The sequence below is a fragment of the Bactrocera tryoni genome, chromosome 5, assembly GCF_016617805.1.
Source record: "Bactrocera tryoni isolate S06 chromosome 5, CSIRO_BtryS06_freeze2, whole genome shotgun sequence".
Classification (NCBI taxonomy): Eukaryota; Metazoa; Arthropoda; class Insecta; order Diptera; family Tephritidae; genus Bactrocera; species Bactrocera tryoni.
Window position 1 is genome coordinate 23,091,999 of NC_052503.1, and position 21,688 is coordinate 23,113,686.

At 37.5% G+C, this 21,688-nt stretch overlaps 3 protein-coding genes across 4 annotated transcripts in view; 1 reads left to right on the forward strand and 2 right to left on the reverse strand.

The window, feature by feature from the left end:
• Positions 1–5,664, reverse strand: part of LOC120776815 — a 30,252-nt gene extending 24,588 nt beyond the window's left edge. Inside the window, exon 1 of the mRNA XM_040107831.1 lies at positions 3,323–5,664. Within this exon, the coding sequence (XP_039963765.1) occupies positions 3,323–4,819 (1,497 nt within the window). The 5' untranslated portion in view covers positions 4,820–5,664. The remainder of the gene's footprint in view (positions 1–3,322) is intronic.
• Positions 5,665–6,039: 375 nt separating this feature from the next.
• Positions 6,040–19,355, reverse strand: LOC120777277 (GDP-D-glucose phosphorylase 1). 2 transcript variants are annotated; one of them, XM_040108482.1, is made up of 5 exons: positions 19,142–19,355; positions 18,702–19,091; positions 18,326–18,641; positions 18,144–18,273; positions 6,040–9,095 (listed from the first exon to the last, which is right to left on the reverse strand). In XM_040108482.1, the coding sequence occupies exons 1-4, from the start codon at positions 19,286–19,288 to the stop codon at positions 18,170–18,172; spliced, it is 957 nt and encodes a 318-aa protein (XP_039964416.1). In that variant the 5' UTR covers positions 19,289–19,355; the 3' UTR covers positions 6,040–9,095; positions 18,144–18,169. The 2 variants fall into 2 exon arrangements, with proteins under 2 accessions (XP_039964416.1, XP_039964415.1); XM_040108481.1 differs by lacking the exon at positions 6,040–9,095 and adding an exon at positions 17,971–18,070.
• On the forward strand, positions 16,301–17,972 carry LOC120777276 (queuine tRNA-ribosyltransferase accessory subunit 2). Its single transcript, XM_040108480.1, has 6 exons — positions 16,301–16,484; positions 16,551–16,819; positions 16,871–17,052; positions 17,116–17,497; positions 17,556–17,681; positions 17,744–17,972. Exons 1-6 carry the CDS (start codon positions 16,374–16,376, stop codon positions 17,940–17,942), a joined length of 1,269 nt encoding a protein of 422 aa, XP_039964414.1. The 5' UTR covers positions 16,301–16,373; the 3' UTR covers positions 17,943–17,972.
• Positions 19,356–21,688: the final 2,333 nt, after the last annotated feature.

Here is a 21,688-nt window from a genome sequence, read left to right on the forward strand (position 1 = left end):
CATGAATATTTAGTTTAATTTTGAGGGTGGCACTCATGTGCACAATGAGGCCAAATGACTTTTTGCACTCCGCACGCTGCATACTGCCAGCCACTCGGTTTTCGGGAGCTTTCGAACACACCACAGACACACCAGCTAGTTAAAATTTGTGTAAGTGGGACTTGTATGTATGTTTGTTGATTTGAATTTATGCATGTGTGTGTGCTATGGTCACCGGGTAGTCAAAGGAATGTGCTATGCTGATAATCTATGGGTGTTGATGGGTGGACGCTGGGAAGCGCATTGGTATGCGGAAAAGGGTGTATGCACTTAGATATGTTTTGTATGTACATAGGTGTGCATTTACATGTGTATATGTCTGTAGTCTATATGAACAAGCACATTGCCTGGGGACTAAAATTTTGTAACGATTTCGCTCATTTCAGCCACAAAACTTTTACAAATAAGTTTATTACATATGTAGAGGTGTGTGTATATATAAATAAATACATATAAATGTGTGTACAAATATATCTCTATATACATAAATTATTTTAACACTGCTCTACCCCACAATTTGTAGAGCTTTAAAAGCCATAGACATGAGTACAAGGAAACATACATACATACATACATACATATATGAATGTGCAAGTGTAGAAATATGTAACCGTATGTGGCATACAATTACTTTACATGCGCTTACACATGCATAGAAGTAATTACATACATACATATGTACATATATTTTATATTTGTTACTGTCGATATTATGACTGCTATTATAGCAGTGAGGTTAGGTAGAAGGTTGCTGGTTGTCGCTGTAAATTGTTGTAAGGCTGTATATATCGAATATGCATATTAGTCTGTATGTACATACATAAATGCATATGTAATAACCAAAAATTCATATTTCAATACATAAAGACGATTGTAAATTTTGGCAGGTGTCTACACAGGATCTACAAACATTACATTTACAAGCGCACATTAACTATTAACACAACTACATATATGTATAAATAAATATATATAGTACATATTTACCATATAACTACCATATGTAACCCGTTATATACACACTTGCATGCAAATTTCATACACAATGTGACTTAAGCCGAGCCACTACCCATCATATTCACATGAAAGCCATACTATTCCACATATAAGGTGAATATATAATAAATATTTTAAAATGGAAATTGTGAAAACTACTACATACACTTGCAAGCACACACGCAAACACATATAAAAATACATACATGCATAACTGCTCGATTACATAACAGTATTGAGTTGTATATAACTATTTAGTTTATTTATAAATGCATATAAACATACATACATATATAAATAGGACCACTATATACCTGCAAATTATATATTATAACGGTATGCAATTCACATGCTCCCATCTGGTCGCAGGTACAGTAACCACGATAAATACAGGTGAATATTGTGATTGAAAAATTGAGTATAACCACAGGGTGGCGCCGTCACCCGTTCGGCATAGCGAACTAGCGAACCTTCTTATTTCACACCAACAATAACGGACGGGAATCCTTATAATATTAAAAAATACATAGCCACTGACGTATGCATGTGTATTATATAACACTCTTGCAGACTATCGATTGAGCATTAATAGTTTCGCTAAATTCACTTATAATACTCAAAGTATGGATACTGGACTGAAGGTCTCGTCCTTCGGAAATAGAAATATTTATCTAAAAGAACTAATAATGATCGTTAATAGGAAGGCAGTCAGTTTCGAGAGAAAGGTTCTGCGAAAAATTTATGGTACTTTGCGCATTGGCAATGGTGAAAACCGCAGTCGACGGAACGATGAGCTGTATGAGGTATACGGCGACATTGACATAGTTCAGCGAATCAAGAAGCAGCGGCTGCGCTGGCTAGGTCATGTTGTCCGAATGGAAGAAAACACTTCAGATCTGAGAGTATTCAACGCAGTACCCACCGGGGGAAGCAGAGGAAGACCTCCACTCCTTTGGAAAGACCAGGTGGAAAAGGACTGGGCTCTGCTTGGAATCTCCAATTGGCGCCACATTGCAAAAAGAAGAAATGACCGGCGCACTGTTGTAAACTCGGCAATAACCGTAAAAACGGTGTATACGCCAATAAAGATATTTAGCTGTCTGTTCCGATTGCAGCTTTTTTTAAAAATCCTAATTGACCGTAATGATCCTCATAATTCGACAAAGCGCTCTGATACCAACACAAATATCAGTTACGGCTATCTCTGGTTCGCTGAAAGTATTACTACCGAGATGTTTCATCCTTATACTGCAATGTAAATGGGAAAAGGGTGCCGCCCAGAATGCATGATAGCAGCGAAGTACCGACATATTCCCAGATTTATGGAATGTAGAATGCCGGCCTGTCAGTGGGTGTTGAAGAAGAAGACTTTGCTAGAAGGCCGGTATTTCCGTTCCCACGACAGTCAGGTCTACCTAACCGGAAAGAATCTGGATTTTTATCTGGCCAAGGACTGTCAACTCGGCAGAATTCTGTCACTACAACAACAACTTTCAATGAATGAGCTATGACCAGACAACCAAGTGTTATAACGAAGCAGCTTGACGCTCTTGACATTGAGATCAGAGAATTCTTGCCTTGAGCGCACTGTCAGCAATCTATTGGTTAGATAAGTTGGACTTCTGAGCAGTTTATCTACTGCTTCCTTGATCTGGTTGTCTGAAGCTAGAGTATGAACTACCGACATATTCTATCTCTAACTAAAGATCAGCTTAGATTCATCCAGCTACGCTATTTACAGGTAAGTATAATACGCAGGGAAGAAATTGCAAGGACTTGGCTCTATCAGACAGTGATCCAGGTTGTCAGTGATGCAATCGACATTACGGAGGATATCCGAAAGTCCCTGTTTGTAATCCTAGCTAGGTATTATAGCAATCTTCTCTGGAATGCACGTACCAGCCATGTTGACGACTGCTATATGCCTAATCGCTTGATTTTGGCAAGCAATCCAAAGCTGAAGCTTCTCTCTTATTGTAGGGTTCAACACAGAAATCGCGCTCGTCGTAAAATCCAAGAAGATCTCAGTGGAAATCATCAAATTTATGTAGTGAAGAGGTTTTCGTGAGATTTGACGATAATTTTTCGAACAATGACGAAAAAATCTATTGTGTACTCTTAGAAGAATTTTAAAATAACCGAAATTTAAAATCCCTGATCTGGTTCTCATAAGGCGTAAGTAAGAAGTTTGTGAGAAAACAATGTTTCGTCAAACTGTCAAACTTAAAGCGTGATTTATTTTCAAGAAAAAAGAAATAATTTAAAGTTATAGCAAATATATGCTCACCTGACAGAACTTGATGAAGTTTTCGACAACTATCGATTTATCCGAGAGCGTCATTTGACCGGTGAAACGCACACCTAATTGTTTCAAATTTTCCTTCTTCTTCGCCGGCAACTTATTCATATGCTGGAATATGCCCTCCTCCACCTTGTGCGATGGATGCACATCAAAGTTATCTTTGATGGTGAAGGTAGCCAATGGCTTGGGCGCGCTTGCCGCCGAACTCGAGTGTAACATAGCGAAATCCGAACTGCCAGTGGCGGCGCCCTCAGAAGAAGTATTCGAGTTGGAAGCGTTGAGGTGTGAGCTAGGAAAGGCCAAATTGGATACCTCCATGGAGGATTCATTCGAGTTGGAACTATTTGTAGCCGTCATGTGATGCATATCGAAAATGGTGTGTTTGGAATCATGATCGAAGACGTCCAGCGCATTGGCATCAAGGCTATTCGAAGTGCGCGATACGGAAGACAATAGAGCGGCGGCTTTGCGTGAAGAACGTGATTTATGCGACGTGCTACTATCCAAATCGATCAAGCTAGACGACGATGATGATGATGCTTGCACTTGACCAGCTGAGGCGCTGGCAGCGACAGCATCACCTTGCGGCTCGCTATTATTGTAATCGTTCGAGTGACGCAGGTATTTTAGGAATTCAAAGGAACCATCAAAATGCTGTGCACCACTCGGATTGGCCGCAATAGGCGTGCCCGATTGATTGCTATTCTGCAATTGCGTTATAGGATGTGGTGTGCCCGACGAGCCGCTAACCATTGGACTCGCACCGGCAGTTGTTGTCCAACGCTGTGGCGTTGTCGGATAATTTGGCGTCGTCGCAGCTGTTGTTAGGTGCGGTGAAGCGAGGTGATTGTGTGAATGAAAGGCATTGCTGGGAGCGGCTAGACTGCCAGGTGTATGCGGTGCATGACCGGCGTAAGGATGTTGCGCATGTGGATGTTGGTGCGGGTGATGTGACAGGTGAGTGTTGGGATGTTGGGGTGTGTGATGTGCGGCATGCAAATGTGCGCCATGTTGCAGCTGTTGCACGCCGGCCGGTGCCGTATTGGAGGCGTTGGCGGGCGTTAATGCGGAAGTGTTGGCCGTTTCCGTGCCGCCACAATTACCAATGGAATTCATTGCGGCCACACCGTTATTATATGGCTGTTCAATGCCGCTTGGTAACCCCGTCGCGTTGGCGCCAGCGCTTATATTGGCATTGTTGTTGTTGCCACTATTACCAACACCACCATTGTAATACTGTTGTTGTTGCTGTTGTTGCGATGCTGCCTGCTGCGCTGTTAATGATGATGATGAGGCTGCGGCACCAGCTGCTGGCGATGGCGACGCTGGTGACGTGCCAGCGCCCGCACCCGAGCCGAACACTTGAAAATCCTCGAAGGACGAAAACTTTAACTCGCCATTGCTCAAATACTTGGCGAATTCTGACGAATCGTTGAGGGAATTGAGGAAGAACGAGCTGAAATTGCTGGATATGCAGGACATTTTCGTTTTTCTTTTTTCTGCTTATTGTTGTATGTGTGTGTTTGCGTCGTTTTTTGTTATTTTTCTAATTCAGGCGCACACTTTTTGTATGTCTGCGTCGACTCCACACGGTTTTGCTCCAGCCTGTGTTTTATGCGCCTTTTGTTTGTGGTTGTTGTTGTTGTTGTTGTTGTTGTTTATTTTCTTTTATTTTTTGTTGTTGTGTGGGTTTGTCGCGTCGTGTTAGCGCGCTGTGTGGCACCGTGTTGTGCTGCTAGTGCACTGTTGCTTTATTATGATTGTTTTGTATTGGATTTTTTTTGCTGTTGTTTTTTTGATTTTCCCTTTATTTTCACGTTGTGGGGGTCACGCGTGTTGTTTTGGTTTGGTAGGTGGAAGTTTGTGTGTTAACGTGTTAATAATACTGTTAAGAATACCTACGACCTTGTTAATTTCCACTTGTTTTTTCGATTCTTATATTTTTGTTATTGTTGCATTTTTAAAGCTTCTTTGCATTATAGGAAATATCGGTGTTTCACTATTTTATTTACTATTACTTAATTTTTTCTTGAAATTAGCACATAATACACTAAGCTTAGCATGTAAATTTGTTGTTTTTGTTATTACTTATCACTTATGAATTATTATGTACACTAATTTTTAAATTATTTAATTTGATTACTTGTGGTTTTATTTTGTATTTTATGCTTTAGTCTCGGTTCGACTGTACTAATTAGTTTAGAAAATGGCACATAATTTGTTGGTCTTCCCGTTTATGGAAAGCGCGTAGACCAGTTTTGTTTGTTGTTGTTATTGTTGTAATTTTCAGCAATGTTTCAACTTAAACTACATACATACATTATTTTTTAGTTTCAACTTTTATTTTTATATTTTTTAGTTTTAATTTTTATTTTTTTAGTTTTAATTTTTATTTTTTTAATTTTAATTTTTATTATTTATTTCGTTTATATTTTTTCTTAACTAATATTGTAACAACAGCACTTCACAATTGCTTAAAATTAAAATTGTAAAGAAAGCACAAGTGCATACAATACTCAGCACATGCCCGACAACACAATACATATACTATATACGCACACACACACACGCGCGTATATGCCTATACACTACCACTATTGCAGACGCTTATACCCCATACGTCGCTTTAATTCGATTTTACTTTTGAATTAACCACACACATGCGCGCACATTTGAACAATTGCTTGAGTGATTTTATTGTAGTTTTTGTTATTGTTGTGGTTGTAAGCGTGCGCTTCCTTTGCCCCGCCTTGACGTTGGCGTTGACGTTTTGGTTTGGTTTGGTTTGAGAGCACACACACGTTTTGCTTTGCTTTGCCAGTGCCTGTGCCTATTCAATATTCAATTGCACTTTCTTGTGCAGATATTTTCTATTCACTAACACCACTACAACTATGTACATACATACGTATGTATGTACGTACAACACTACAACTGCCGCTATCTATTTTCGCTCAATTTTCATCGCTTTGCGCTGTGTGCCCGTATTCGTGTGCGTGCGTGTGTTTGTGTGTGTTTGCTTCCACTTTAATTTTAAATATTAAAAATTATGAATTTTCTTTCGCCACTTTTCTTCGCTTTACGAAAACGGCTTCGTCTCGTCGCATGCCGACGCGTCGCTCGCTTGCTGGCTGGCTGAATGACTAGCTGGCTTGTCGCGCAATTGCTGTTGGAAGTGTGCCTCTAGCTGTTTGCTATCGCTATTTCCCCACTACTACTAGACTGTGTGTGTTGTTGTTGCTGTTGGTCCGGCCGGCCCAGGCGTGTGCGAGCGTCAAGCAGGCAGCAGGCAGGCAGTCAGTCAGTCAGAAAGGCAGTAAAGCCGCAGCGCAGCGTGTTTCAGTTGGATTTTCACTTTAATTTTCTTAGTTTTCTTTCCGTTTGCTTGGCGTTTTGCTTGTTTCTGGCCTTCTAGCTGTGAGGTTTCCTTTACTTTTCGCTTATTTTTATTATTTTCTATTATTTTTATTGCTTTTGCCACATTTCTGCGCCACAGTCGTATTTTATTACATTCGTTCTATGCCGTTATGTGTGTATTTTAATTTTTATAAACTCGTTACGGTTAGCAGCGTACTTAGTTTTCGGCTAGTCTTTCTATTTTAGCTGTGTCTAGTCTGCGCGCTAGACGAATTCTTGATGCCACACTCGAGCGTTCAGCGTTCTTCAAATGCTTGTTGCGTGTATACAACGCTGGTATTTTGTGTCCGTAACGCTGTCGTCAAGCGTTTAGCTGCCGCTATATTTAAGTCCTGCTACCTCAGTTGCGTCTTCTACGACGGTATATAGTATATGCTGCTGCTTAGCGCCGTGTCGCATGTTCACAATGCTCAATGTTGCAACTTTCTATGCGCTGCTTACCTTCCACAACTACTTTTCTGCGTCATTAGTTGTGTCTTGTTGGTGTTGTTGTTTTGCATTTTTCATACCCATATCCGTTTGTACCTGTGTGTGGTAGTAGTGACGACCTGCGATACCGCACAACTAGTATGGCCACAAGTTTCTCCAATAATTTTGCACTTTTTGTAGACAATTTTATTTTCTGATTTTTGTTTTTTGGGTTTTGTGTGTTATTTGTTCTTGCTGACCGCAGCAGCGCACTGAATCAACAGCAGCAGCAGCCTAAATCGTAACGAAACGAGACGAACGATTTCAATCGAGCTCAGTCGACTTCGTAACGAAATAAAATCGTCTTGTGTTTGCCGCTTAAACCGAAAATATTGCCGTCACGCACCGTACCGCACAGATCTCGTACTAAATGTGAATCTGTCTGGATATGCTGAAGGAAGTAGTTAACCGTAGGCAGGCAGCGACAATTTTGAGGATTTTGATTTCACACACTCACGCGCGCTGCTCGCACACAACCGACGATAACAACGGCAACTACGACGACGACGATGACGACGAGGCGATGAGTACGCCGATGACGACGAGTTTTCTTCTGCCTCCGGCTCTGCTTCTCTTTTTCCACCGTCGGCTTCCACTTCCTTCGTAGTGTGATTACGCGTAAGGCAGGCAGGCAGTCAGGCAAGCAGACAAGCGCACGCAGTCAGGGAAACAACAGGCACTAGCTTAACGAAGCAAGACGTTCCGACCGGCCAACTGTTCAGCCATTCTCCTGTGCGTCTATCGTTGCTTAAAGATTTTTTTTTTTTTTGATATTTGGGTAGGTAAGCGTCGTCACACTCGACGCCAAATCGTAGAGGCAGTCAAATTCGTTGATTTTACACGATGTTTTGTTGTCGCTTTACGGCAACGTGCCGTATCGTCTGTCTACTTCACTGGCCAAACATAGCTAGCGCTACATAACCATATAATTTTGAGTCTCTATGTAGTAGTATGTGTGCCGCAGCCAGCTAAGGAAAAACGTGCTTTGATTATGACGGCGACGACGACGACGACGCCGTCGCTATGTCAGACCAACGCTCGTGGTACGCTCGCTGGCGAATCTCGCCGGCCGCAAAGGGGTGTTGCTCAAATAGAAATTTATTTTAAACAATTTTTGCGTTTAACCCTTAAATGCCGCGCATACCGTCTCCAAGCGGTCGTCACTCGGCTGAGCAAATAAATACTGACTACTGACTGAGTGAGTTTCGCAAACTTAAAAATTTCAAACGCTTTGCAGTCAACTGAGCTCTGTGGCCCAGCAAACCTGGCCACTCAACTTGCTCGCACACAGCTTAGAAACGCTCACAGCGCTGTAGTTTTTGCTTTTGCCTTTGCTAGTTAGTAGTGCTCGGTGCGTTTTTATTGCTCTCGCTGTTGTTGTTGTACACTGGGGGGTATGTGTGTGGCAGCATGTACATATGTATGTTAGCTTGTGGATTTGTGGGGGTCTTTTTAGTGTTTTTGGCGTGTGTTGCCTTGCCAGGCTATTTGGCGCTCTGCTTTTGCTGTCTCTTCGTAGACACTTTGTTTTGACTCGTTCGGCTTTTGCCTTTTTGGGCTGCTCTGCAAGCGTATACAAGCGCTGCGGCTCTGACGGCTGCTCTCTTATGGCGAGAGCGCTCTCTGTCAATATTATTAAATAAAAAAGTGTAGCTGCTGCCCTCCTTTGGCGTTCGCACTCATTCACTGTTTTGCTACGTCGTTCGTAAGGTATATCTCGCCATGTACCCTATTGTATATGCAGTTATGTTGGTTGTGTAGTTTAAATATTTCAAATATGAAATTCCGAGGCGGTAACGCAGAATGATTTGTCTGGTCTAAGCAGATAACAGGAGGACGTGAGTTGCCATTTGCACCTTTTGGTGGTCAAGTGCTGAAATGAGAGATGAAGGAAGGAATTTAGTTTTCACATAAATATTGCTAAAATACCGAGCTTTTAAGATAGGGCGGGTCGAGACGATGTTGGTAACAATGTCATTATGGGCGTATGTGCAAAAGTTCTTGTTTCTCCTTCAATTGGTGACGGGAAGAATTCCAACATATCAAAAAATAAAATAAATTATCGAAATGGGTCTTCTACGTTGTCCAAATTTCCTCCCAACAGTTCATACAAATATAAAGCGAAGCTCTAAGGCTTCATCCGAAAGATTTTCAGTCATCCGATAGCCAATACGTGAAACCCTCTTTTCGGTTCCCATTTATGAGCTTCATATTATTTGGTCCGAATTGTAAAAAACAAAAAAACGAGGATGCACCAAGCAATATCAAGTCGATGAGAGAGCTGAACGATATTGGACCTAAGTACTGTGTAGGTTAGGTTAGTTTAAAAGGTCTATCCAAGAACCCGATCGACAAAGCGCTTCGAGCCTGTCACAAATTTGTTTAGACGGCTAATATCAGTTCCGGCTATGTCTTTTAGTTCACCTAAAGTAAGATTACCGAGATGATTCAGTCTCAGTCTTGCAAAGGCTGGACATGAACAATGGAGAAGAAAGCGCCTGGATGTTTCCACCTTGTCCTCTTCCATCCAACTTTCACAACTAGCGTCCGACAAGATTTTAAGGCTTACCGCATGAATGCCTATTGGATGGTGTTCAGTAAGAACTCCTACAATTGCGGCATGATAAACTTTGCTCGAGGCAAGTAGTTCAGTTGATCTCGAGCGTTCTACTCTAGGCCAGAAAGACCCCACAGTCGACCAGCGCCTGCTAGGCACACGCGAGGTTCATTGGTGCAATGCTAGAACGCAAGATGCCAATGGAAATCCAACCCGGTCCCATTCGGACTTAAGCGGAGCTAGGGGCCCCCTGTGGCTAGCTCATCAGCTTCGCAATTTCCAGCGATTCCGCTATGATCAGGCATTCAAACGAGCCTAATGATGAAGTGGCTTGATGCTATTTCTAGTGAGGACAGGGGTCTCAGCGGTAATTGTAGTGTACTTGATGATATTATAGCTTTGGCGAAAGTATACAAGGTTCCAACAATTTGGATAATTACATGCTATAAGTCATGGAGATTTATTAGTGAGGTGAAGGTTTTCGAAGCTGGATGGAAGTTGGAAGTGTAAGTAATCGCTTTTCCAGTTTCGAGATATCAGCTATTTCCATCTCGGATCCAAATAGCTTCTTTTATAATTTTTTGGAATATTTTGGGATATCTTGGACTATGTAAGCTATAGGTAAGATTTGGTTCCGAACATCATCCAGCTTAGCTTCATCTCTCATAAGTTGATTTGAATGAAGCCTCTTTAATACATTTCTATGTTGATCTTAGTTTGCTAGGACCTTGCAAGGACACTAAAGCCCTAGTGGAAATGAGCAGATAGACAATTCAGAGAACTATTGTTTTGAGAATATGGCTTAATTAAAATATTCCAAGATTTTGGTTAGCATATGTATGTTATATAAGTACCTACGAGGGCGGTTCGATAAGTAGTTACTCTAACTGGCGCCGCTATCGCAAGGGAAATTTACTGTCGTGTAGTATATTCTTGTGAACGGCTACAGCCAAAACTTCATTGGAATCGGACTCGTAATTATTTTTGGACGACGTGTGGAAGGGATGGGTCCACGGATTATCGAAATATGGAATATCGATGGGTGATTCAGTTCATATTTTTGGAGGAGAAATCTCGCAGTGAAATGAAAGAGCATACAATGACGGTCAAAAACTAGTTTCAAGAGTTTCAACCTGGCTGCCGCCGGATTTTGAAAAGCCATGCTGAAAAGTTCCGAAAACGGCTATCACGGAGAAAAACCTGACAAAAGTGACGATCTCGTACTGTCAGCCCGACGTTTTAAGACGTGGAAATTGGGTATGAGAAAGCTATCGGCGCCCGTTGAAGAACCCCTGAAAAAACTAGTCGAACTAAAAGAAAATTATAAGAAGCAAATATCTTTTTTGGAAATTTCTTTTTTCTTTTGTAGGCTAAGCACTTTACGTATCGCGTTCGTTTATTTCAGTTTTTGTTTAAGACCAGACGGATTAACTGTATTCCAAACTTAAGCACATTTATCAGTTAGAAATGTATTTTAAGGTATTATATGCTGTAAATGATAGCAACAGAGTAGGCTGACTTAAAGTCTTATCAACGCTAGATACTTCTACAAACATATGTATACGGGTGTATGTGTTTGAAACTTTGTATATTTAGTTAATTCTTGCTAAATTAGAACAAGATTTTTTTAACAAGCTTTTATTTATACATATGCTCTTCAACGATTTTTAATAGAATATTTATTTGAGCATTATAGATTTTTCAAAGACTTTAATGGCAATTAGTTGAGCGTTGAAGTTCGAAGAAATTTATCCTCTTGTGGAACATACATTGTATATATGCTCGAGTTAAAATATTTCTTATGATCCGTCTATTTTCTCGCGAAAGTCTGTTCAATAATAAATGGTGATCCATTTCGAGGCTCCCTACTTTTTTAAAGAAAAAATACAGAAACTTCAAATTTTATTGGGAATGAATCGAAGCGTGATTGTCCGCATAGACCTTAGGCTTTACATTTTCTCACAGGAAAAAGTGTAAAGGTGTGATATCACATGATCTTGGTGGCCAAACGACCGGCTCAATACGTGAAATTATCTTCTTACTATAGTGTCCTCTCAATAAATCTATTGATTGATGCGATGTGTGAGAAACGCCGCCGAACACAATCTGGCTGGAAAACGTCGGATCTTCTTGGAACTTTGCAAGAGCCCATAAAGCGAGCTACTTCAGTTCTTGCACAAACTTTGCTTTGTACGTTTTCAATTAAGATCTCGACGTAAAATGTGCCAAGTCGTTTCATATACCAGTTGATTGATTTGTAAACGGTGTTTGGCCTAAGTTTTTCCATGATGAAATGCCAAACAATACTGTATGCACAAAAATAACGTGACAACTTAATACGACTCACGCGCGATCTGTCAAAAAAAGGCTATTGAAAAAAGTACATCTAGTTGGATCCCCGTTAGTTGTGTTGGTAGAATAAAGGGGTGGTGATTAGATACAGCTGTTTCCAAATCCTTTTTTATACTCTCGCAACAAAGTTGCTAAGGAGAGTATTATAGTTTTGTTCACATAACGGTTGTTTGTAAGTCCTAAAACTAAAAGAGTCAGATATAGGGTTATATATACCAAAGTGATCAGGGTGACGAGTAGAGTTGAAATCCGGATGTCTGTCTGTCTGTCCGTCCGTCCGTCCGTCTGTCTGTCCGTCCGGTTGTCCGTCCGTCCGTGCAAGCTGTAAATTGAGTAAATATTGAGATATCATGATGAAACTTGGTACACGTATTTCTTGGCTCCATAAGAAGGTTAAGTTCGAAGATGGGCAAAATCGGCCCACTGTCACGCCCACAAAATGGCGAAAACCGAAAACCTATAAAGTGTCATAACTAAGCCATAAATAAAGATATTAGAGTGAAATTTGGCACAAAGGATCGCATTAGAGAGGGGAATATTTGGACGTAATTTTTTTGGAAAAGTGGGCGTGGCCCCGTCCCCTACTAAGTTTTTTGTACATATCTCGAAAACTACTATAGCTATGTCAGCCAAACTCTATAGGGTCGTTTCCTTCAGGCATTTCCATATACAGTTCAAAAATGGAAGAAATCGGATAATAACCACGCCCACCTCCCATGCAAAGGTTATGTTGAAAATCACTAAAAGTGCGTTAACCGACTAACAAAAAACGTCAGAAACGCTAAATTTTACGGAAAAAATGGCAGAAGGAAGCTGCACCCAGGCTTTTTTAAAAAATTGAAAATGGGCGTGGCGTCGCCCACTTATGGACCAAAAACCATATTTCGGGAACTACTAGACCGATTTCAATGAAATTCGGTATATAATATTTTAACACCCTAATGACATGTACGAAATATGAGTGAAATCGGTTCACAACCACGCCTTCTTCCAATATAACGCTATTTTGAATTCCATCTGATGCCTTCTCTGTATAATACATATATATGTACATTAGGAACCAATGATAATAGCGGAATAAAACTTTACACAAATACGGTATTTGAAAAATATGTAAATGACGGATAATGAAATCTCGATTATCACTTTATAATGCGAAAGTATAAAATGTTCGGTGACACCCGAACTTAGCCCTTCCTTACTTGTTTTTATTTCGAAACAATTTAAAACTTAGTGGGTAGAGTATTCGCCCTGATCTGCTACAATAATTGTATAATTCATATTTTTTTACGAGTCTACTATTCCTGAACAATAATAAATGTTTCAGTCAGAAGTGGAAAGGTATGGTAGGAAACTTCATATAGACTGAAATATGGAGACTAGTAAATTTTAATCGCCTCAAGTTACTATAATCTAAATCTGACTAAGAAACGGTTCAAACATTGTACACAAGCCTTGAATGGTTTCGAAATGAACTCAGCTTATACTATATATAATTTTTACTCAAGACAACAGTGCCAAGCTTCACCTCGACCTTGGGGAATACATATTTCTAAACCTTCCTGGGATATAGAACAACACTGCAATTTTCTTTTTTTTTTGGAAAAATGTTTGCCAAAAATCCAAATTTAATTTTTTTTCCTTCGTACAAATTCGATGTTAAGATTTTAACTAAAACACATATTTTTTCATTTTAGATGATCCTGTAAGGAGTTATTCTGCCAACGCTGGCGCATCTTTTTCCGGAGAGGTCACCGGTAATGGCCCAGTTAAAATTTTTTTTTTTTCAAAAACTTCAAAATTATTTTGTTAATCGTGTATGTTTCTAACAATAAAATATTTAATTTTTTATATGAGAAAAAAGGCTGTTTTTTACCCGAGGAAACCCATGTAACCCCTTTAGGCAAATTTGTTTTTTGTTCTTTTGAATCTCGTAACTCAATTTTAAATTGCAAAGCTCTTTTAGGAAATTTACTACTAGAATTGCTATTTCAGTGCCTTTTAACAAAAGATGATTGATCTTTTTTTGACATTACACTAAACATAAATTAACCATTTGACTGATATCTTAAAAAATTTAACCTAAAAAATTTCATGCAAATTTTAAAACCAAAAATTTATGGTTTCCGAATTTTGTATAAAACGCCTTAATATATAATAAACCATCCAAACATTTTTACATACATACATACACATTGTACGTCTGTATGTCTGTTAATAGCAGAAAGTAAATAGTTCCACCGCACTTTCCACACAACGCCCAATCAAATATTTACCGTCAACCCTTGCCATATTGAGCTGCAAATTGCGGTTTTAACACATTCACACTTTACCTTTTCCGCTGCGCTTGGATTTTTTTTATTTGTATTTTGAACTGCTCAATTATGTTTATTCGTTATTCAAACACCAGGTATACACATATGAACCAAATTCACATACTCGTACAGATATTCACTGTTCGCACACTGTGCCCACTAAAGCACTCATTCATTCGTATTTATTCTTCACTTAGGAAAGCATTTAAGCATATGTAATTTTTCAATTAATTTTAATTATAAACTTAATTAGGAAATATTTGAAAATTGTACACAATTGGGGAAAAGCTCTCGCTGTCGCACGCGCTCGCATATGGACCGTCACATGAGCGAAAGTGATGGCAGATAATAGCACAACGAATAAAAATAAAGACACTTTGTTTAAAATCAAAATTAATTCACACACGCTATTGCCGTTTTGCTGCTGCTGTCGTCCACCGTCATCGACAAATCGCTAGCGCAGAGCTCCTACCGCAACTGAATCGGATTCATCCAAAAGTCAATCCAATGCATGAGCAAAATGAGTGCCGAAGCAGCGGAGAAGCCGGCGCCGGCGGCGCAGCAACGAATGACAGTGTAAAGTTTAGTATATATGTGTGCTTGTATGTATTTGCAGCTCTCCGATAATTTGTTTATGCGGTGTGGGTCTCTTGGATATATTATTTGCCACAAGAGTAAGCTTTGCGCTAGTGAGGTGGGTCGAGTCAGGTATTGTCATTATCACCCACTCTGTGGCATAAAATCATAGTAAATACATACATATGTGAATGATATCGGCAAATATATTTTGTATTTTACAGTTTTGGGAGGAAATATTACAAATGTCAATTTATTGACTTTTGAGCTTTTTGCGTGCTTTGTATGCGATATAAGAGGATTGTAAAGAGAAGAGTTTTGGAGAAAAAATTCTATTTAAAGGAACATTTTTATAATTTTAAAAAATTTTGAAAAATAGGATCTGATGTTTAGCAAAATTTTTCTGCTCAAAATTATCTAAAATCCAAAACCAAAAAACTGTATTAATAAGATAGATGAAAGGACTAGTCAAAATTATTAGTTTTGAAAATGGCGGCTTGTCAAAAAATATTGGTTTTTGTGTTACACTTCAGGGTGCCTTGAAATTATTATCACAAAACTTAATTCTTCGATTATTACCTGACGAATACATATACATATGTGACCTGGTCTACGAAAAGGGGGCTAACGTGCGAAAACTAGTTTTCTGGGAAAAGCTGTTAAAAATAATCGTCAGTTTCTCGTTATCTCATTAATTGGTCTCCTTTTTTTGACACCTAAGCCCCCTTTTCATAGACCAGGTCACATATGTACATATCTAAGAAGGTCATGTGAAAACTGAAAGCCGAAAACCCAAACACCCGTTTCGCCGACCAAAAATTTGTTCACACACACTTACATAAAAGAACATTTTAGGTTCGCAAACGGATGCTTACAAATTATAAAACGGAAAGTGAAAAATGCCGATTCAAATAGGGTTCGTTTCCGATCCTTTTTATTTGTTGTTGTAACAGTCCATATTATTAGCGATTGTTGCCGAGTTGATAGTCCGACTGGTTAAACCCTCAAAGGTCACGAGTTGTATTTAAGCCCATTGGCCAAAAAACAAAATGTTTTAGCGTGTCCAATAACAAAATAGATCGGTTTGTATATTTACTTTTGAATCGTTCATTTTATATCAACTATTAATTAAATAAAGTAGAATCACTAATTCATATATTTTAAACCGATTTCCGAAATGAATATAGCTTCTAATTACAACTTTTACCTCTGCATCTGGCATCATTACGAACAGCTGATACATTATAAAAAAAATGTACATAAAAGAAATGTCAAAAAACAGCGTGTCCGGCCAAACCAAACAGTTCATTATAATATTTTTTAATAATTAGTAAATATTTCGATTTTCAAAATGAAATTTGTTGTAGAAAATATTAGTAAGTCTTCGGGACGCCTGGGGCATTTAGTACAAGCGGAAACGGGCAAGCGTTTTCGCACACCATTGCTAGTACAAACAACTAAAGTGAGTGCTTAGAGAAGATTTACACTGTTTAGATGTGACTTAAAAATATACACTATTATAATGTAGGCGGGAAGCATTCCATATCTCAGTCGGGAGGTATTTGATTATATTACCAAAGAGACGCCAGCTTTACAGTTTTCATTATCTACCATCAATCATATGACGGAATCACTTAAACTGTTTAATGGCACACTTGGCGCATATGTAGGCTATCCAGAATGTTTGTCATTATTGTTGATCAGGGACACTTGTACGACAACACCGAGCGGACATAATGACAAAGATATAATGCCACTTTTCACGAGAAGGGGAAAGGAAATGCTGACAGCGACAAGGTAACTAAATAAACTGACATATTTCATTGGTAACATAAATTTCTCTTATAGTTATATGGATGCAGTAGAAGTTCTTAAACCAGATATATATCAAGGACTTTGTGATGCTGATACCAATTTAGATAGCTCCAAAAAGCGCATAACGAAGTCTGTAGATAGAACAGCACAATTTATGGATCTTTGTTATGAGCGACATCAAAACTCGACAGTATTAAACAAAACCGCTTTATTCGGTAAATATAATTTTATTGTTGCTGAAGCAGTCAGTATCAGTTAAATTTTGATTTAAATTCCAGTGCCCATCGTTGGAGGCTACAGCACGTTTGCACGTTCCGATTCTATCAAACATGCGAAGGCGAAAGGTGAAAGTATTACGAGTGGTTATATTTTTGAGGGATTTCACAACAACGGACTCACTGCCACAGAAGTGGATGTTGACCAGCTCGTTAAAGTGATGGCGCATAGTTTGAATGAACTAAACGTTGAGAAACCCAAAATGATGCCGGGCGCGTATACACCACCCGCAATGTTGGAATTAATTTCCCTAGGTGTGGATATATTCGACACATCATATGCATTCTGCGCTGCCTCCAATTTCAAAGTGCTAACGTTCAATTTTGATTACACAAAAACTGAAAATGGAAACGGTTCGCCATTTTTGGACCTAACTGCTGATAGGTATAAAGTAGTGGCTTTTAAATTTAGAACTTGGTTATTACTATTTTTAATATTACAGTTTGAAGGAGGACTTTACACCTCTACTGACAGATTGCGATTGCCTAACGTGCAAGAAACATACGCGCGCTTACTTATATCATCTTTATAACACAAAAGAAATGGCTGGACCTATTCTGATTATGATGTAGGTTTTGAATACATTGCTGTTATATGTTAAAAAGCAAATGTTTTTTCACTTACTTTCAGACATAACTTGCACCACATGATGCAATTTTTCAATACAATTTGTAATTGTATAGCTGACGACAAACTACCTGATTTGGTTAAACTAGTTAAATATCAAGGACACGATGCGGCACTCGATTATAGTATTAAGCTCAATACTAAAGCAATTAGTCGAAATGACCAGGGAAAAAGTTTTACAGTAGCTAAAGATGATCAATAAATTTAATTTCATAAATTTATTTAATATTAATTCCAGCTTTATTTTTTTTATCAAAAATGAAAGTTTTCAATACTTTAGATGTAGCGCCGATAAACAGTAGTATCCTTTATAGTGTACTTAACGTTGAGCTGGGTAGGTATACATTTTAATATAGATGTAAGTAAATAAAAAAATATAATTTTCACATTCTTATTTACTTACCAAACACAATTTATTGTTATCTTTCTTTACGCTTTGAAATACTCGTAAACTTCCTTAAACACATCGCCAGTTTCATTTTGTATTTTAGCTAGCACTTCTTGTTCTGTAAGTCTTTCGTACAGCTTTTCATCTGCAAAAACACAATTTTTAATATTTTCAAATATAAGGCTTTCAACTCATACCTCCGACTGTCACATAACCCGCAACTTCACAAAATCCAATATTATAGGTATTAAAATTCTTAACATAACAAAATGATTTTCGACAAAACACAAATACTTTCAACACATTTCCAAAATTTTCACCTCGATTGGGAGTTAAAAACAAGTTGTGCGGAATGTCGTGTTCGCACAGCCACATAATAAAGTGAAATAGTTGCTGTATTTGTGCATTCAAAGCCTCTTCGTCACCAGTTTTGTTAAATAAAAAGCATATCGCCTCTGTTGGCATTTTATCACTTAAACGATAAATATTTGGTCTTTCCAACAATTCTAATTCCTGTAATAATATTTTTTTAAAATTTTTTTAAAACTGTTAAATTTGAAAATAAGCTCTTACCGCTTTATCACTATATAAATCTGTCGTAACATAGAGTAGATGTAAATGCAAGTGATTCACCGATGCCAAGGCACCAGGACTATTGTAACCAATACGAAATGCCTTTTCTTCGTCCCTAATGTTTAGTAAGAATGTTATGCAAAATCTCAAAGCTGGAAGTGTCAAACGTTGTGGTTGCCCAGCTGCCACATCTGGACATATCAATGTATGATACCGTGTTAACGGACTCTTATTGATTATCATTGAAATAGCTGCTCCTTCATATGGTATGTTCATTAACAACTCCAATGATTTAATCTTTTTGAAATTGAAAGCCTTTTCATCAAACACTGGTTTCAAACTGCTTATAGTCTGCGGTAAACGTCGTAAACGTGTACGCTGTGGATTATACTGAAAACGCAAGTTACTATTTGAATAGCGAATGATTAATTGAAGCGTACCTCCATATATATTATTTCATTCCCCTGCAGATATTTAGTTTTTGTAACATTTAAATTGTATGCAAATACATTGTCGATGCTATGCAGACTTAACCAAATCTGTTTTAATTCATAAAGATAACGGTTTGCTTTTGTTTTTAAATCCATTTTCAAGTAGCGCTGCGTGTAAATTGTTGAAATAATTTACTAAGAGCTTATCACTGCACTTTATTTACAATTTTTAAACAGCTGTGGATACGAAATATTGCCACATTAATTTGCATTATTTTTTGTATTGCATACATCGCCTTCAAAACTGTGCGCCGATAAGAATGTATGTTGCGGAAATTTAAATCCTTACTACGAGCTGACAGATGGCGCAGTTAAAGCGTACTTTTTATAAAATCAGAACTTGATTTTACATATTTTACACAAATATTTTCTACTTGAATATATCAAATTCTACATGTATAGGATACACGGCTCTTCATGTATATTTGTCGGTTAAATATTTCAATTTCTTAAATTATAAGATGATGGGAACTCTTTGTTAACAGCAGCCACATAAGCTTTACTGATTATAATGCTATTGCTTTTACTTACTTAATAATTTCAAAATTACTGAAATTTTACATTTATTCCACATATTTCAAATTAGCATTACTATTTCATTTATTTAATTATCTGACCGTTGCAATTCGTCATTTATTTCATATATTTTTTAATAAAATCACTTTTGCACTAAACTTTCCACTCGCGACGCGTCTAACTAATCGGATCTGTACAAATGGCGGCGGAAGTTTGACATAACAAAGTGTTGCCACATCGTGAAAAGCGCATTATAGTGAAATAGCAGAGTTGTAGTCGCGTAATTTATTAGCTCAGCAGGCATCTGATTGACTTTCAAATGTATTAAGAGAGTATTACTTTACGAAAATTGCAAAATTTTTATAGAATATTATTACCAAAATAATATTTTATTATAAAATCTATGTAGATTACTGAAATTTTCATTTTGAATTGAAAAAATATTCAACTTTTCTTCTAAAAATTTTTCAAAGCGAATGCAGCCCTGCTCATAACTCACTTCAGTTGGCGTCCAATTGCTGCTGTCAGTTTCCGTTGGCGCGTGTGAAGAACTTCAAGCAGTAGTTTGTTAAAAATAGTTAATTTCCTTTAAAAGTGTTAATTAGTGCGGTATTTTTTCAAATGTGTCGATAGTCGGGAGTAAATTCTACGTAAAATAAGTCGAAAATGTGTGCGGGCGTTAATATGTGTGTGTGTAGAAGACTTTGTAATATTACGGCTGGCGGTAGTGAGTTCGTGTGAAAAGTGTCGCGTGGAATGTGAAAATAAGTGTTAAGTCAAAAATATAGTAAATAGTTTTTTATAAAATGTTACATATTCAATTGGGATGTGGATAAGAAATTGTGCATAATTTCAGGTGAGTGCTTCCTAAGTAAATAAGAAAATATCCAATTAGAATTTACAACTGCACATCGCCTGCGAAGGCTGCTCGTTTGGCTGCAATTGTGTGTGTATGTATGTATATTTTTATATGCAAATATGCAAATGGCAGCCAAATGTGCCGAAAACTTTACGAAGTGGGCTGAAATTACATGCAGGTGGCTTCCAAGCAGAAATTGCGAAATTTTTTTAACAAAAATATTTAGAGCACAGTGGATAAAGCGAGAAATAGTATACTTAATATTTTTTTTGTATTTTTACTTTAATTGAAGTTATGTGCATAAGTGCAGACAGTGTTTAAAGGTTAATTTGAAATCTATTTTTATTATTTCTGATATGAGATATATTTTAAATATCTAAAATTGTGAACAAATAGGCATATATACGAAATCAAATGCTTTTAATTCGCAGTAAATCCTTTTAAAATAGACATTATACGGCTATACTTCCGATTCGGTTACCCACAGAGGTGCTTTCAGGCATTAGAAAAAAGAAAAGGAGTAAATTAAAAATTATCGAAAAAATAATATTTTATTTATTATTTTTTTAAGAATTAAATTGTTTTTTTAACAGTTAAAAAGAAGATTCTTGTGGGCTAAATTAAAGTAAAAAGGTTATGCCGATGTTATATCGGTCAAGGTTATTATTTTTTGTTTTTGAAGCGCTGCCAAAGGCTAATGCAAGAGGGAGCTCTGTGCGAAAGAACTAAGTACATACCAGTGGTAGATAGAACAGACTTTTTGTTAAAAAATGAAATATTTTAAAATTAATAAAAAGGAAATTTTCTTTGAAAAAAATGTTTATCAAAAATTGGATGCATTTTTTTTTAATTAATTTACATTAATTAAAAAAGAAAATTTCTTTAAAAAATCTTTATCAAAAAATTGGATGAATTTTTTTAAAATTAATTTCAAATTTCTTTATTATTTATTTTAAATTTTAGTTAAATTTCGTCGAAATTATTTATCTTTATTATTTTTAACTTTTTTAATAAAAATCATAAATTTTGAAGCAAATCGGAAGTATAGCTAATAATTCGCGTACAGATACTAAACAATTAAAAACACAAAGTAATTTGTCCAATAAACAGTAATTTTTAAT